We start from the raw sequence: 14303 nt of genomic DNA, 5'->3' as shown, positions 1-14303 counted from the left end.
GTTCATATTTAGAATGTGTTCGGTGTGTGTGTGGCTCCAGCAGTTAAGTGACATTTTCAGTTCTGTTATCTGTTTTAAGGTTGCCTATCATCTACATCCTACACAATTAGGAATATGATTGGCTGGTATTAAAGCCTGTTGGCTACCAATTAAGGGCTAGCGAGTGCTCTGTTCAGTACTTTTAACAACTTGAGTAATTACTTAAAAAGGTTTTAACACACATTCTTACATATAAAAACACGTATGTGTGTATATATTTGTATATTTGTATGAATATTTACATATATATGTAAATTATGCGTATATATGTTTGTATATATAACCTTCAGGGTTACATCTAGTACATCCTAAAATTGATGAAAATAAATTTTTTTTTTGCCATACAATTTTTGTTAGGGGTATGTATGATGTTTGTGTTTGTTTTTTTAAACTTACCTTGTTTAGTCATTCACTAATAAGCTGAATGCTAATGTGACAAGCTACAAAATTTGCAGGATGTGGATGTCAGAGCGCTGGAAAGGAAGTTGAATGAGTTGTCAGTTGGGTTCCGTCGTATCACAGGCATGACAGTTTTCTTGTTTCCAGAATAAGGTGACTGAGAAGTTCAAGCGACCGTTCAAGAAGCGCCACTCGAGCGTGTACCACCAGCCGTCGAACAGAGTCAACAAGTACCTGGCCCAGGCCATCGATGCCCGCAGCGTGGATCGCGAGAAGTCGACGCACGTCAATCCTCTCACCTTGTGCTTCAAGGACCGTGCCAAGGAGAACCAGGTGAGAGGTCGCGGAGGTCTCCTGATATTCGTGCTGAATTACAATAAAGACTCTTTGATGCAGCGTATTCTGAATCACGGCCGTGCTAGATCAGTGATTCAGACTGACTATCGAAAATCAGCATAGCTGAAACATGAATACCAAAGAAAAATTAATACACGGTACAATGGTATTTAAAACAAGTTCTCATAAGCTGCTCTAAAGAAAAATAATTTCAGATGAGCATTGGTATTCTTAAAAAAAAAACATCATTTAATTGTACCTCTGAAATGTCAAATGTAACCTGCTATAAAACAGGGAAAACTTTGCTGAAATGAAAACGAGAGTAGCAGTAAACTATTGAATGAACTAAAAATGCTGGCAGCGCAGAGATACAACCGAGCAGTCAAATTCAACAGCTGGAATCCACCTGAAAAAAAATTGAGCGTGAGCAGCTTGATTGGTGCCACACCATAGAATGCCAGATTAAAGATCTTTCACTAGAGCAAAACTGAAGAGACTGCATTTTGGTTTGTATTTAATAGAGTTAGAACAAAAAGTAAAGGCTGCTAGTAAGTCTGCAACATCTGATTTCTGCTGTTCCTTTACACAACACATAGAACATATATACTTTAATGCTTTTGTTATATCAATTGGTTTATGAAGGGAAAAAAAGAATTTTAACACCTGTTGTATCTTCCATTGAGCTGTACCAATGTTCCAAATGCCATTAACATGTGTCAGTAATTCAGCACTTAATATGTTGAAAAATAATATTTTAATTAAAAATGGGAGTCAAACTTAAACTTACTGAACTGAGAATAATACATCCATCACTTAAATGCAGCAAATGTGACAATTATGTACTTGTCTATCTTATCATCAGTTTATCACTGTTATCAGCAATCTTCAGAATTTATGGCATATCCTGCAGTGATCTATTTCTGCTGTGAAAATTTTTTTTGTGGAAATTTATAAAGGAATATTCTTTCTTCCTATTATATTATCTGTTCAATTAAGTTGTAAATTATTATAAATTATGACTGATTTTAAGAAGGATAGCATGAATTGATACTGCTGTATCATTTTTATAAAGGATTTTTCTTGCAAAATAAATGCAAAGTGTTTGTTGTGTAGAGATAAAAATGTCTTTTGTTGAATATAGTTTTGACTTTGAATAAGCAAACAGTTGGTTGTATGGGTGTGTTTGTTATTAAGAGATTGACTATATAGAGATTTTAAAATTTTTTCCCCTACCAATTATAGCATTTAAATTTTAAATGCCATTTATCATTAATTGCTGGATCTAGTAGGAATCTAAAGTTTTATAAGTTTATTATTAATGAAATTAAGAATGGCTTTCTTATAATGTTCAACGCTGTCCAGTTTGTTGCCACACATTATACTCTGTAATGGTCTGGCATTTTTCTAATTTTCAGTATTTTGCTATGAGGGCAGATTGAAGGTCAATAAAAGTTCTGAAACTGGCAAGGGGTTCGAACCCATACATGCTGGATGTTGCCTAGAGATGGTAAGGGCCGAGGGGAACAATCAAATGAGAAGGTTTATGACTTTTGGATTTGAATCCTTGTGGAAGAATTTTCACAATTGCTGCCTGCCAGTGTGTCTCGTTATGCTCTATTCAAGATGAACAAGTCTTTTTTGACATGGGCTTCAGCGAACATTCAAATATTTGACAGCTGGAAATTGTGACTTGATAAACGAAACAAGCACAGGTTCATGTAGCAATAACGAAGTAGGGTTAACTACTTCATTAATTTCACGAGAATATCCAGTTAAAAGTCTGAATGTTCCTTGTAGCAACTGCCAAAAAAGTATCACCTTATCTTTAGTATTTGTGCATGAGTGACTTCTACTGTTATCTTAGTGTGTGTGTGTGTGTGTGTGTTTTTTTTTTTGTTTTTTTTTTAAGTGATACATTATTTACAGCCTAGTGTGAGTGTTGAAGTGATGACGTCGTCAGAACGACAAAAAGTGAAATACCCAGTGGGTAACAAAAAGGGCAGCAGTGAGGAGTGGGGCACTTGATGGCATGTTTGCAATACAGTAGAACCCTGTTATAATGTTTTTCAAGGGAGCACAAGAAAAAAAAAACATAAGCAGGAAAAACGTTATAAGCAGGAAATCTCAATTTAGCACTTAACAGTGTTCGAGCTTTGTACCAATGGACTCACCAAGCTATGTAAACAACTTTTATGTTAAAACCAAAGATAGTATACTTGACACATGAATTTTCTGAAACAAGCCAACAATTTTTCAACTTCGTCTTGTTCCCTGGTTAAATTTTTTTTTGTCTTTAAAGATACACTGTGAAACATTTCTTTGTAAAATTGTCTCACGATTCATGATGACAACATTAAGAGTGAGAACGTCTACTCCTTCGCCACCTGAAAATGTTTAATTTTGGGATTCTATGAAGTTACACCTGTGTGTGGCTGCGCATGGCAGCCACACACAGGTGATGTTTATAGTTTTGTCGTCGGTGAGCGAGGCTGAGCAGCGCTTGCGCGTGTGTGTGCGTGCGCAGTACCACGACGACGCGGACCTGGGCTTCGGCAGCTCGCTGGCGTGCTCGCTGGCGCTGCTGGTGCTGCTGGGGGCGCTGCAAGTAGCCGTGTTGCCTCGCACGGTCATCCTGCTGCTGCTGTTCCTCACGGCCTTCGTGTGGGTGTCGGTGGTGCTGATGCTGCTGCTGGCCGTTCGGCTGCGCTGGATCCTGTGGGACGTCTCGCAGAGCTTCGTGCTGCGCCTGGCCATCACCGCCTTCACCATCGTGCTCGTGTACGCCGTGGCCCAGGTCAACGTGGTGCGTGCCCTCTCCCCCCGAGCCTTTGTCCATCACGGTTCCGAAGACATTGTGGGAATCATCCTCCCCCTTTCCCCCGAGCCTTCATCCATCACGGGTCTGAAGACATTCCGGGAATCATCTTCACCATGATTCATGATATTGGTCGAACAAATGCGAATTCGAAGGCCCTCGTAAAAAAATTTTTTGAGATCGTCTTTGGTTGCTGGAAAAACATCACCTTGAAAAGTGATACCACTGGGTCGACTGAAAACCAAGACGGTTTTCTTATTCTATCCATTATATCTGATATTTTGCATATCTTAGGTTGCTGCAGTCCATATTAACTCGGTTGCAGGATACACTACTGTACATACATTTTACTCTTTCAATTCTTTTTACTGTTTAAAAGTCTCGGTTAGTACACTAGACGCAACATAACTCCGAGCCTGGGTGACGGTTAGAAAATCGTTGTGTGTATGTGAGTCCCGACACTGGAGAAGGCAGACGTGGCGCGGCAGTGAGAGATAATGCGTAACTTGATAACAGGGGCTACACGCTACTGCACAGAGTGAAAACTTAGTCCTTCGGTGAAATCCGACGAATATGTTGGTACTTACTAAACGTTTTCGTTTACAGTTTGGATCTGAGGTTTGTATGCATGTAGTGTATCACTTTTGTTCAGAGCCAGTGTTACATATGTAGTGCATTACTTCAGTAAAGTACAACTTTATACATAAAATGCCTCCAGTGTTGTCAAAAGTTAAGAGTAAAAAACTGCACTCGCAGGCGCGGGAAATCGTCTATAACGTTCTGCAGTTTATGGAAAATGAAGCGCGATTGCAGGAACCCTCTATTTCACTAGAGAAAGCACAGCTGAGAACATCTAATGCGACGGGTGTGTCTCGCACGACTGTACAAACAATATGAAAAATGGCTCACCGAACAATTAATACAAAATCTTCCACCAAACAGTGTTGTTGTGATAGATAATGCTCCCTATCACAATGTAAAAATAAATTAAACGCCTACCTCCAACTCGGCAAAAGGAAATGCAGCAGTTGTTAAGTAAGGAGAATATTTTCTTTACTAGCGACATGCTCAAACCAAACTTGTATAACCTCATAAATAAGCACAAACCTTCGCAAGTGCAGTACTCGGCAGACAGATTATTGGTAAATAGTGGCCACACATTACTTCGTCTGCCCCCTTATCATCCGGATTTGAATCCGATAGCATATGGGCTAAAGTTAAAGGAGAAGTCGCTTCAAGAAATGTTACTTGCAATTTGGCAAATGTAAAAAAACTTTGCGAGGAAATATTTAACCAAATGGGTCCAGAAGATTGGATACCGATTTGCAATCACGTCAAGACACTCGAGAACGAATACTGGGATAAGGATGTGCGTTTTGACATTGAAATTGATAAATCGATTGTTCAGTTAAGTGATGCAAACAGTGACAGCAGTGACGTTTACACATCAGACTCTTCGGATGGAACAGTCAGTGCGGCGTTGAAGAACTGAGGTAGTGCTTGGAACGTCAGTGGTAAGTGGTCAATGTTTTCTGCTTTTCTCTACCTGCTGTGCAAGGTCGCCGTATCTGCTTATACCCCCTCCTCATCCACCCGACCACCCACACGTGTTGCAGTCAACACTCCTCATGTGTGACGTAGCTCAAGCTCGGAGTTATATTGCGCCTAGTGTAAGTACCTTTTGAAACTTCCTAGCAGAGTTTTACTGTACATAGTGTCTTCTCTACTCCTGATAAAAAGCTAAGCAATTTTTGTTTGTAAGGTTATTTATCTTCGTTCTGAATATTTTTTTTTTTTGTTCATTAAGTGGTTTTTGAAAATTTCGTTTGGATTATTTTACTTATCGTTCGAGGCCGTACCAGTGGCGTACCCACAAGGAGGGGCGTTTATAATGAGCAGTTCGAGAGTGTTTCATTTAATCCATCACGGTTTGTTTATTTTTAGCATATTTTATGAAAACATGTGTCTGAAGACGTTTGCAACGAGACGTAAAATACAGTGCTGACGCAGTGAATGCGTACAGGGTCCGTCTAATTGAGGGTGTATTTGTGTTACTTTGAACTAGTGTTCACACTTCTCATTGTATAGAGGCCAACTAAGATATTTGAACGTTAGCAATAATGTTGTACTGTTAAAGATGTAATTTAAAGTCAAATGAGTGCTTTCAAGAATCTGTACCTGGTGTCCCATGTCTAAATATTACTCTTAAAACATGCATTTTAGTCCTTTTCACACTCCTAAAAAAAAATTGCTTAAAAACGAAATACGGAACCATAACCACCCATCCGTCCTCAGCGTGTTATTGAATGCTGTTCGTAAACAAACTAAACACCACTGTGATATTTTGAGCAGTTTTCAAATAGCGTAGTTTCTTCTGAAGCTCTGCACACTACATGTGTGTCCGGGTAAGCGGGCGCCTTTAGGCTCTGTCATGCACGTTATGTTGGTTATTTAATTTCCTTGTCGTTACTGTTATTTGAGGGCTGTTCCTTTCACCTTATCTCCATAACACTCTTGCATTTGATGAATTCATCTCGACTTTACTTAATTTTTATCTATTGGCAGTAAGAAGTCAGGCAAGTGTTTATGTGACCTTTTACAACTTGAAAATAACATTCGTCAATGTCAATATCTGTTCCAAACTTGGTGACCAAACAATAAATTCAAGAGAGTTATCAGAATAAATTTACAGGTAAATCCCTTAGTAAATTAATGACTAAGTAAATTAAATAACCAACTCAGCATTAAAAAAAAACCTAATGACAAGGAAAGGAAATAGCTAATGTTGGGAGTGAGAAGGCTTTAGGAAATCCTGTTTCTTTTATTTGAATTGAATATCAAATTATTCATGATTATCAAATATTTTTCTAATCAAATTTTAATATAGAGTGAAACTTCCTCCTCCTCCTCCTCCTCCTCCTCCTCCTCCTCCACCCCCCCCCCCCCCTTCCCCATCACTTTACAGGAGTGTAAAAAATTGAGAGGACTTTTGAGATTTGGGAGTTATCCTTGCGGGTAAATTGCTATTGGAAGGTTCTTCTAGCAAAGGGACTTCAAAATCTGGACCCAAAGTTAGCGCTCTTTCCTTGTTAGTCTTAAGGCCACCGCCTACGCGGGTGCACATATAGCGTTCAGAGCTTCAGAAAAAACTATGCTATTTGAAAACCACTCAAGATATCCGACTAGTGTTTTACGAAAAGCATTCAAGAATGCGCTGAGGACGGATAAGTGGGTTATATTTCCGTATTTTGTTTTTAAACTTTATTTTTATAAGAGTGGAAAGGACTATAAAATGTGTGTTTTCAGAGTAATTTTTATACCCGTATACAGATTAAAGCACTCGGAGGACTTGCATTACACCTTTGTCTTCATTTCTCCGCCATATAATGTTATGGGATACTGCTCAAATATCATAGTTGCCCTATACATGACGAGAAGACTGTTCCCAAGTCCATAGCCTTGCCCGTAGAGGTTTTACCGCATTAGAAGCACTGACCATCCCGCCTCACTAACCCAAATACATCCCTGACTAGGTGGACCCCTCGAGCCGGGAGTGTCGACCGACCTGACAGCGGCTGGCGCGTGGTCTGTGCCGCCAGTTCACCTGCCGGGCGGAGACGTGCGTGCCCCACGCCACCAGCAACGTGACCTTGGAGGGGGACCACCGGGCCTGCCCGCTGCCCCAGTACTTGGTGCTGTCCTGCTGCCTGGGGTTCCTGGCGGTGGCGGTGTATCTGCGGCTGCCCATCGCCATCAAGGGCGTCCTGCTGGTCGTCATGGCGACCATCTACATCCTGCTCATCCTGCTGTCGCACGTGGGGCTGTTCCTGTGCTACGACCAGCGCGTCAGGTCGGGGCTCGTTGCTCACTTCTCTTCCGATCAGACAGATAGTGTGTACTGTGTTTTATCGCATGATGGTCACACTTATTTCTGTGGTGAGGGTTAAGTCAAAAACATTAAATTTTAAGAAAGGTGGAAGAAAGTCTAATATTATTTTCACAATCAAATATTAGTCGTTATATTATTAATTATTGATATCTTATACAGGCAACACAAAACTGCTAACCATATAAAGTGTCAACAGGCATATCCTTCAAATAATCCTTGACTTTCTTCCACCTCTCTTAAAATTTCATGTTTTTGACTCAACCCTTTCTTCCATAACACCACAGATTTCAGTGCTTCAAAATTTGGAGGGGGGAAAAAATCACGCATTAAAGTCCAAAGTTTGGTTTCACTGTTAAGATTCCGAATGCTTTGTGTACGTAGTAAATATGACCTTGCCAAAGATCACAGGACAAAGCACCGTGCATCATCAGTCAGTTTTAAAGTTACTGTCAGGCAGTGTGGTAGTTATAATGGGACTATTGAGTAATTTAAAACTCATTTAAGATGTACCCTTACAATATGATTTCCTGTTCAGTAGTGTCAAATGTTTCGGTCCCGCCATATTCTCCATAAGCTGAACATAATTTTTTTCCTATGTAAGATGTTGCCAATAAACTAATTTTCCCAGTATAAAATAATGTATTTGAAAGTTGAAGTCTATATTTGTCGTAAGGATATTGCTTATTTAATTAATTGAAAAATGATTGTCACCACTGTGCAGCATATATAAAAAGTAGCCAATGCATTTGGCAATATTCATGTTTGGTTACATCTTACATGGACTTAGTGGATTTTTTAATTTCCATTATTTCCTAAAGTATTTTTCTTTGAATCTCTTCCTTCGAATATTGAATCCTTCAAATTCTAAGCATTTTATGGTATTTGAGAATTTGTTTGGCCCATCCGTAGTATTTACACAAATGGTTTTGTTATGTATAGTGATGGGTCGATTCTGATTCTGGAATCGGTCGGGATTCAGAATACAATGATTATGGAATCGACCATGACTGATTCCTGCATTGTTTCTGTAAGTTTGCAAAATACATCTCCTACGCAACGTAAGAAAATATTAAAATGTATGCAAATTTAATTTTTAAACTACATAATAAAATCTTTTTTATGGAACTGAAATTTACGAATTTCGATGATTAACGTATTTATTTACTTGCATCGCCATTTTCCCCACAGTAAAAATGCAGTATTAGTGGTGCACCGATGCGGATACCGATGAATCGTAATCGGCGATTATGGGTACTTACCGATTAATCGTAATCGGCGATTATCTTAACGATTACTTTGGCGATTATCTACGTCCCGGCGTAATTAAGTAGGTTTTTACCGTGTAATATTTTGTTACACATTTTAGGACGACATACGGTAATATTTGTATATATTACAAAATTCATCTAACTCCGTCATATCAAGATTACAGATATTTCGTTAAATTTAATAAATCTCATTGCCTCGAACAATAAAAAATACATTTTTCCTACACGTTTATTTACGTTTCGTCTTTTGTTCTGTCTTTTGTTTAGTGGCCTTGTACATTACCTATAGCCAGAGACGTAAAATAGATGGCACGCAATCAAAATACAAGCATTTGCAGTGGATTCTATGACAATCAATCTTTTCGAGTCGTAGTAGCGGTTTAAAATCGTGGTCCCGATACGTTCTAGAGTTTATCTCTGCGTTTTACAAACTCGTTATGGGCGTCTTTGGTAACATTATCCATTGTTGTGTTATTTGTATGTGGCGTGAAAAGTGAAAAAATATTTATAATTTTATACATTCAGTCAACATTAATAAAATCACATGTGCTAGAATTGGTTTTGAGTCATTTTTATATAATTATAGTGAGATGGCGACTAGGGAGAAAAAAAGTGAAGTGTGGAAACATTTTTCTTTAAACTCAAGTGAACAAAATATAGCAACATGTTTACATTGTTAAACGGTAATTTCTCTATGCAACCTTATGTGATAGTCTATAATAATGCTAGTTTTCCGCAACAAAAACTCACCCATTGTAAATTACAATTATTAGACTGTAGTTCAAGTTGTTTACAATAACAAATATAAATAGAAGTTAATTTAATTTACACTTTGCAATGACTTAATAGTGTATTTAATATATTTTTATACTGTTATTATAACTGTATTCTCAATTTTACCTAATCTTGTTATTAAATTCACATGGGAAGAAAAATTTTTGTGTGCATTGTTACACTTAAAAAAATTTGTTAATTATAATCGGTAACTGAATCTGTATCTGCAGATTATTGCTCTCATAATCGGTAATCGAATCGGTAATCGGTAAAGTCATATCGGTGCACCACTATGCAGTATCTACTTTCCCGCTTTAAGCGAAAGCATTTTTTGGAAATTACGTTGCAGCAGCACTGCATTTAATAGTAAACCTACAAAAAAATTAGACAAAACCATCAATGTTTAAAGAAAATAATGTAAATTTTATTTACTAAACGTTAACTAATTGATCGTGGCAGCTACGTTTGCCATTGTAAACAACATAATTTTTTGTTTGTACTACCTGCCATGGTAAACCATACGGCCATGAACCAAATCTTTGGTGACGTGAACGTGAAAATTAAGATGTTTCACATCTCTGCACTTTAAACTTTAAAGAATTATAAATTAAATAAATTTTTAACGAGATTCACAGTGGATTACTGCGACCATATTAAAATATAAGTTAAAAGCAATATAACCAATTTGCTGTTCTGCGTATTTAGCGATGCTCGTTTTACATTAGAAATATTTTGGAAAGGCAGTTGGCAATTCTGAATTTCCAAACATTTCTGCTGAAAAGTTCGTAAATGTTTATTACTAAAAATAAACAATCTTTTGAAAGTAGTTGTGTTAGTTCAACAGAATTGTTTCCAAAAATTTCTGAAATGAATTAAATGTTAACACGCAATTATTTTAAGAGTTTAAATATTTTGTGTAAAGAAATCTCACCATAAAATGTGGAAATTTTGAGATGCTTAAACATGCACAGATCTTTCTTACTCAAGAACAGAAAATTTATTTTCTCTTTACGGTTGTGAAGAACTGCAAGACTGGATGGATTTATTCTTTTCACTAAGTGAGACAATTAAGTTCTAGTTAATATATTAAAGTAAGCATCTCTGTTATCTTATTTTTACATTTCCCTCTTTTTATTTTTTTATTTTTTTTGGCCCTGGTCCCTTGAAATATATAAAAACGAGGTTATATTGTCATTTTATTTGGATCATTATTTAGTTGTGCTTGAAAATAAAATTCTTAACCTAACCGTACAAACCCTATTTTTTTTACAATAAATAAATTGAGTTGATAATGTAAGGTATCCAAAGTTGGTTAAGTTATAACATTATTTACAATTTATGTCATAAGACATCTTTGATTATTGGCAGTGTTTGAACATGTGTTTTGTCTAACTATATGCAAGGTTAAAAGGCTAAATTGTTCTAGAAATTCAAGGTAGCATAACTTGAGGGTAATGAAAATGTTTTTTATCATTATATAAGCTGTATATAATGTTTATTTATGCACAGAAAATGAAACACAATGCAATTACATTTTTTAAATCATAAACAACCTTTTTTCTGAGTATATTACTCTGTTGAACATTGTCAGATAAAAATTAAGGAATCGGAATCAGATTCGAAGAATCGACCCTTTAATTTAAGAATCAAAAATGGAATCGGAATCGGTATATTTTAGGAATCGGCCCAACACTAGTTATGTACTTTGGAAATCTTACAATTTTTTTCAGTGGAATTAAGATATTTGAAATAAAAACACCTGTGTACAAAGTGCTTATGAACTATGGGAACAGACATTGAGGAATCATTTTTGACAACACAAACAGCATAGACTAATACAAATCAAATCAAATCAAACAAGTCTTACTAGTTACTGTATAAAATAATCTTATTGTGTGTATAATTTGTTAAAAATACATTTATTATGTAACCCATTAAAAAAAAATCTTTGAAAAAAAATTATAATTACCTCTAGTCTGAGAAAATTTACTCATGCTCCTTCATCCTTTAAACTCCGATTTTTTTTTTCCCCCACATAGTTGAGAGCCAACAGGAGTTGAAAACAAATATGAATTAGGTATTATAAGTGTTTATTTAAAATTTACTTTTCTCAAGTTGTTCTTGGTTGTCATTTCTTGTTACTTTTGTTTGTTCCAGCTCTGTCGTTCCACAGCATGCATTGGGAGTTGTTCACATTCTCATGTTTTTGTTTGCAATTGTGATTCATGGGAGGCAGGTGGAGTGGACAGCTCGTCTTGATTTCTTGTGGCAGATACAGGTGAGAAGTCACAGTCATAAAGTTTTAATGTATTCATTTATTATTAATTTTCTTTTTGTTTTCCACTGTCATCTACCAAATTGTTTTGTTTCTTGCAGGGGTAGTTGTTCCTTTGTGTACAGATGCTTATACATACAGTGATTCTATTTTCTCCTCTTATGTGGTCATTTAATTAATCCATAGGTTTTTTCACTGTAAACTAGTAAGGATGACAACATCATGTGACATTTTATATTCTCTACTATAGAACATGATGTTATTGGGTATAAAGCAAAATATCTTTCACTTAGTAGTTAGTATAAAAATGAGTGGCAGAGCACCATAAGTCAATGAAACATCCGGTATTTCTTTGCAAAATACTGAGTAAAAAAATTTATATTTGAAAGTAAAGTCTAAAATAAGTGTATTTATTCAAGTGTGTGACTTCAGACGGCAGCCAAGTTTTTCTTAGCTCATTAATCTCAGACGTTCTTGCTCCAGCATATACCGTACCAATTGCCAGCTTTAGTCAGCATTCGGTGTGGGTGCTGTGTGGGACATGTGAGGGGTGAGGGGGAAACAGTGAACCATCCGCACATGCGTTGCTGTCATGATACACAGTTCGCCAGCGAGTCTAACCAAGGCAGGACATTCCCATACTTCTGCCCTTGTATGGCTGTCTTGCTTACCATGAGAGCTTGTAGTGTTTTATCTGCCACTCTTTTAAGGTTTCACAATCTTGGCAACATTAATTTATTGGGGACAGTTTTCAGATGTACTGATTTTATTTATCAAAGGGTCATGCCACTAGATTTTTTTGTGCAAGTACAATGACTTGAATGAAAAACAAAGTAGTAACTGTGATTATTCAAATAAAAATTTTAAGCTGTGATGAACTTCGATGCTTTTGTGTAAGTTGCGCATGTGTGTGTGTGTGTGTGTGGATGCTGAAGGGTGGGTTTGGCGCAGGCTAACGAAGAAAGGAGGGAAATGGACGCTCTCCAGACGAGCAACAAGCGTATCTTGTTCAACCTCCTGCCAGCGCACGTGGCCACCCACTTCCTCGACAACCAGTTCCGTAGCAACATGGTGAGACTGGTGTGGGACTCAGCGTACTCTCTTGCTGCATGCTCGTACTGTGTAGCGTAGCGCTAGTTGCCGTCCGACATACCCGCGGCCGCTGGCAGAACCACCGAAGGTGACTGATGTTCTTGCAGACTCGTTCCGCTTGTCCGTGTGGTTGATTCTAACATTATTGCTGTTCCAGCACGTACATGCATGCTCTCGTTTCGTGCATTTAGTAACCACGAATCACCTTTTACGTGTAACTTAAACACGGTGATGGGTCAAATTCACTTTTTCTCAGATACAGATCTCGAATTTGATTATTCAGTGATTGCCTTGAATACGAGTTCAGATCACAGGAGTCAGAAATAAATAATACAGTAGACTCCAGATTATGTGGGTGTGGGTTATCCGGTTTGCGGATTAACCGTGGCATATTTCACTTTCATAAACTATAAAAACAAAAATAATTTTTTTAATTTTTATATTTGTGCGTGCCCTTAGCAGTGGACTTGTGCTGCATTAAAAACAATGAAATGAATTAATAATGTTGTTACGAATCAACAAACAATATTTTGCTTTTCCACAATAACTATTGGCTTCCTTCATTGCATAATTATTTCCGACGATGCTCATGTGTTCAGCAGACGTTTATATTCCGCCATCCTGCATGTCAACAGCATCTCTAGACAGAAAAGCCAGAAGCTTTGGGGCTAGTTTACCTTGCACTACTAGGTTGCGCTAGTGGCAAATCATGGCAGACACGCATTTAGTAAACACGGTCGGGAATTATGTAAACAGGTTAAATAATCTTTCTAATAATAGAAAATGTTAAGTTTATGCTTTTTAAATTCTTATTAGAACGGAAAATTATTTTCTATATCAATAACATTATTTTGTAACTCAGAAATGGTAGTGGTCGGGAATTATATTAACAGGTTAAATAATCTTTCTAATAATAGATAATGTTAAGTTTATGCTTTTTAAATTCTTATTAGAACGGAAAATAATTTTCTATGTCAATAACATTATTATTTTGTAACTCGGAAATGGTAGTGCCTACGTAGGAAAAAAAAATGTCATGTCCAAGCCCTATTATGTAAACAATTCAGTACATGAATTTTAAAATTTAATTTTAGGTTGTTTAATTTCAAAATGTTAATCAACATTTATTTAAATGTACTTCAAATGTATTTAGGTACATATTAGCACTGAAAATTAATTTTAAGGGGACTAGTATCTTGATTAAAATGGTAGTCAGCAAACAACTTAACCCATTTGGAAAACAAATTATTTTGTTCAAAATACTCTCTTATGGAAAAAAACATATGTGATTAGCGCTCTGTTTCACGGGAATGAATTAGGGCCTTACTTTGAGGGATTGTGATTACAGTGTTTGTCTAAATAGTCAGGATAGAAAAAATTCAGTTAGTTTTTTTTTTGGCATTGCTTTAACCGTGT

General features: G+C 36.8%; 1 protein-coding gene across 6 annotated transcripts in view; it reads left to right on the top strand.

Annotated features, from left to right (window-relative positions):
• LOC134536770 (Ca(2+)/calmodulin-responsive adenylate cyclase) overlaps positions 1-14303 on the top strand; it is a 183069-nt gene that overhangs the window by 133642 nt on the left and 35124 nt on the right. For 3 of the 6 annotated variants that reach the window (XM_063376685.1, XM_063376687.1, XM_063376683.1), the window contains 5 exons: positions 586-771; positions 3299-3577; positions 7189-7439; positions 11678-11798; positions 12747-12866. In XM_063376685.1, coding sequence (XP_063232755.1) covers positions 586-771; positions 3299-3577; positions 7189-7439; positions 11678-11798; positions 12747-12866 — 957 coding nt within the window. Of the gene's footprint in view, positions 1-570; positions 772-3298; positions 3578-7188; positions 7440-11677; positions 11799-12746; positions 12867-14303 lie in introns of all 6 variants that reach the window. The other 3 variants (XM_063376686.1, XM_063376684.1, XM_063376682.1) reach the window with 1 other exon arrangement.

This window comes from Bacillus rossius, chromosome 11 (genome assembly GCF_032445375.1).
Source record: "Bacillus rossius redtenbacheri isolate Brsri chromosome 11, Brsri_v3, whole genome shotgun sequence".
Classification (NCBI taxonomy): domain Eukaryota; kingdom Metazoa; phylum Arthropoda; class Insecta; order Phasmatodea; family Bacillidae; genus Bacillus; species Bacillus rossius.
This window is presented reverse-complemented; position numbering and strand designations above follow the sequence as displayed.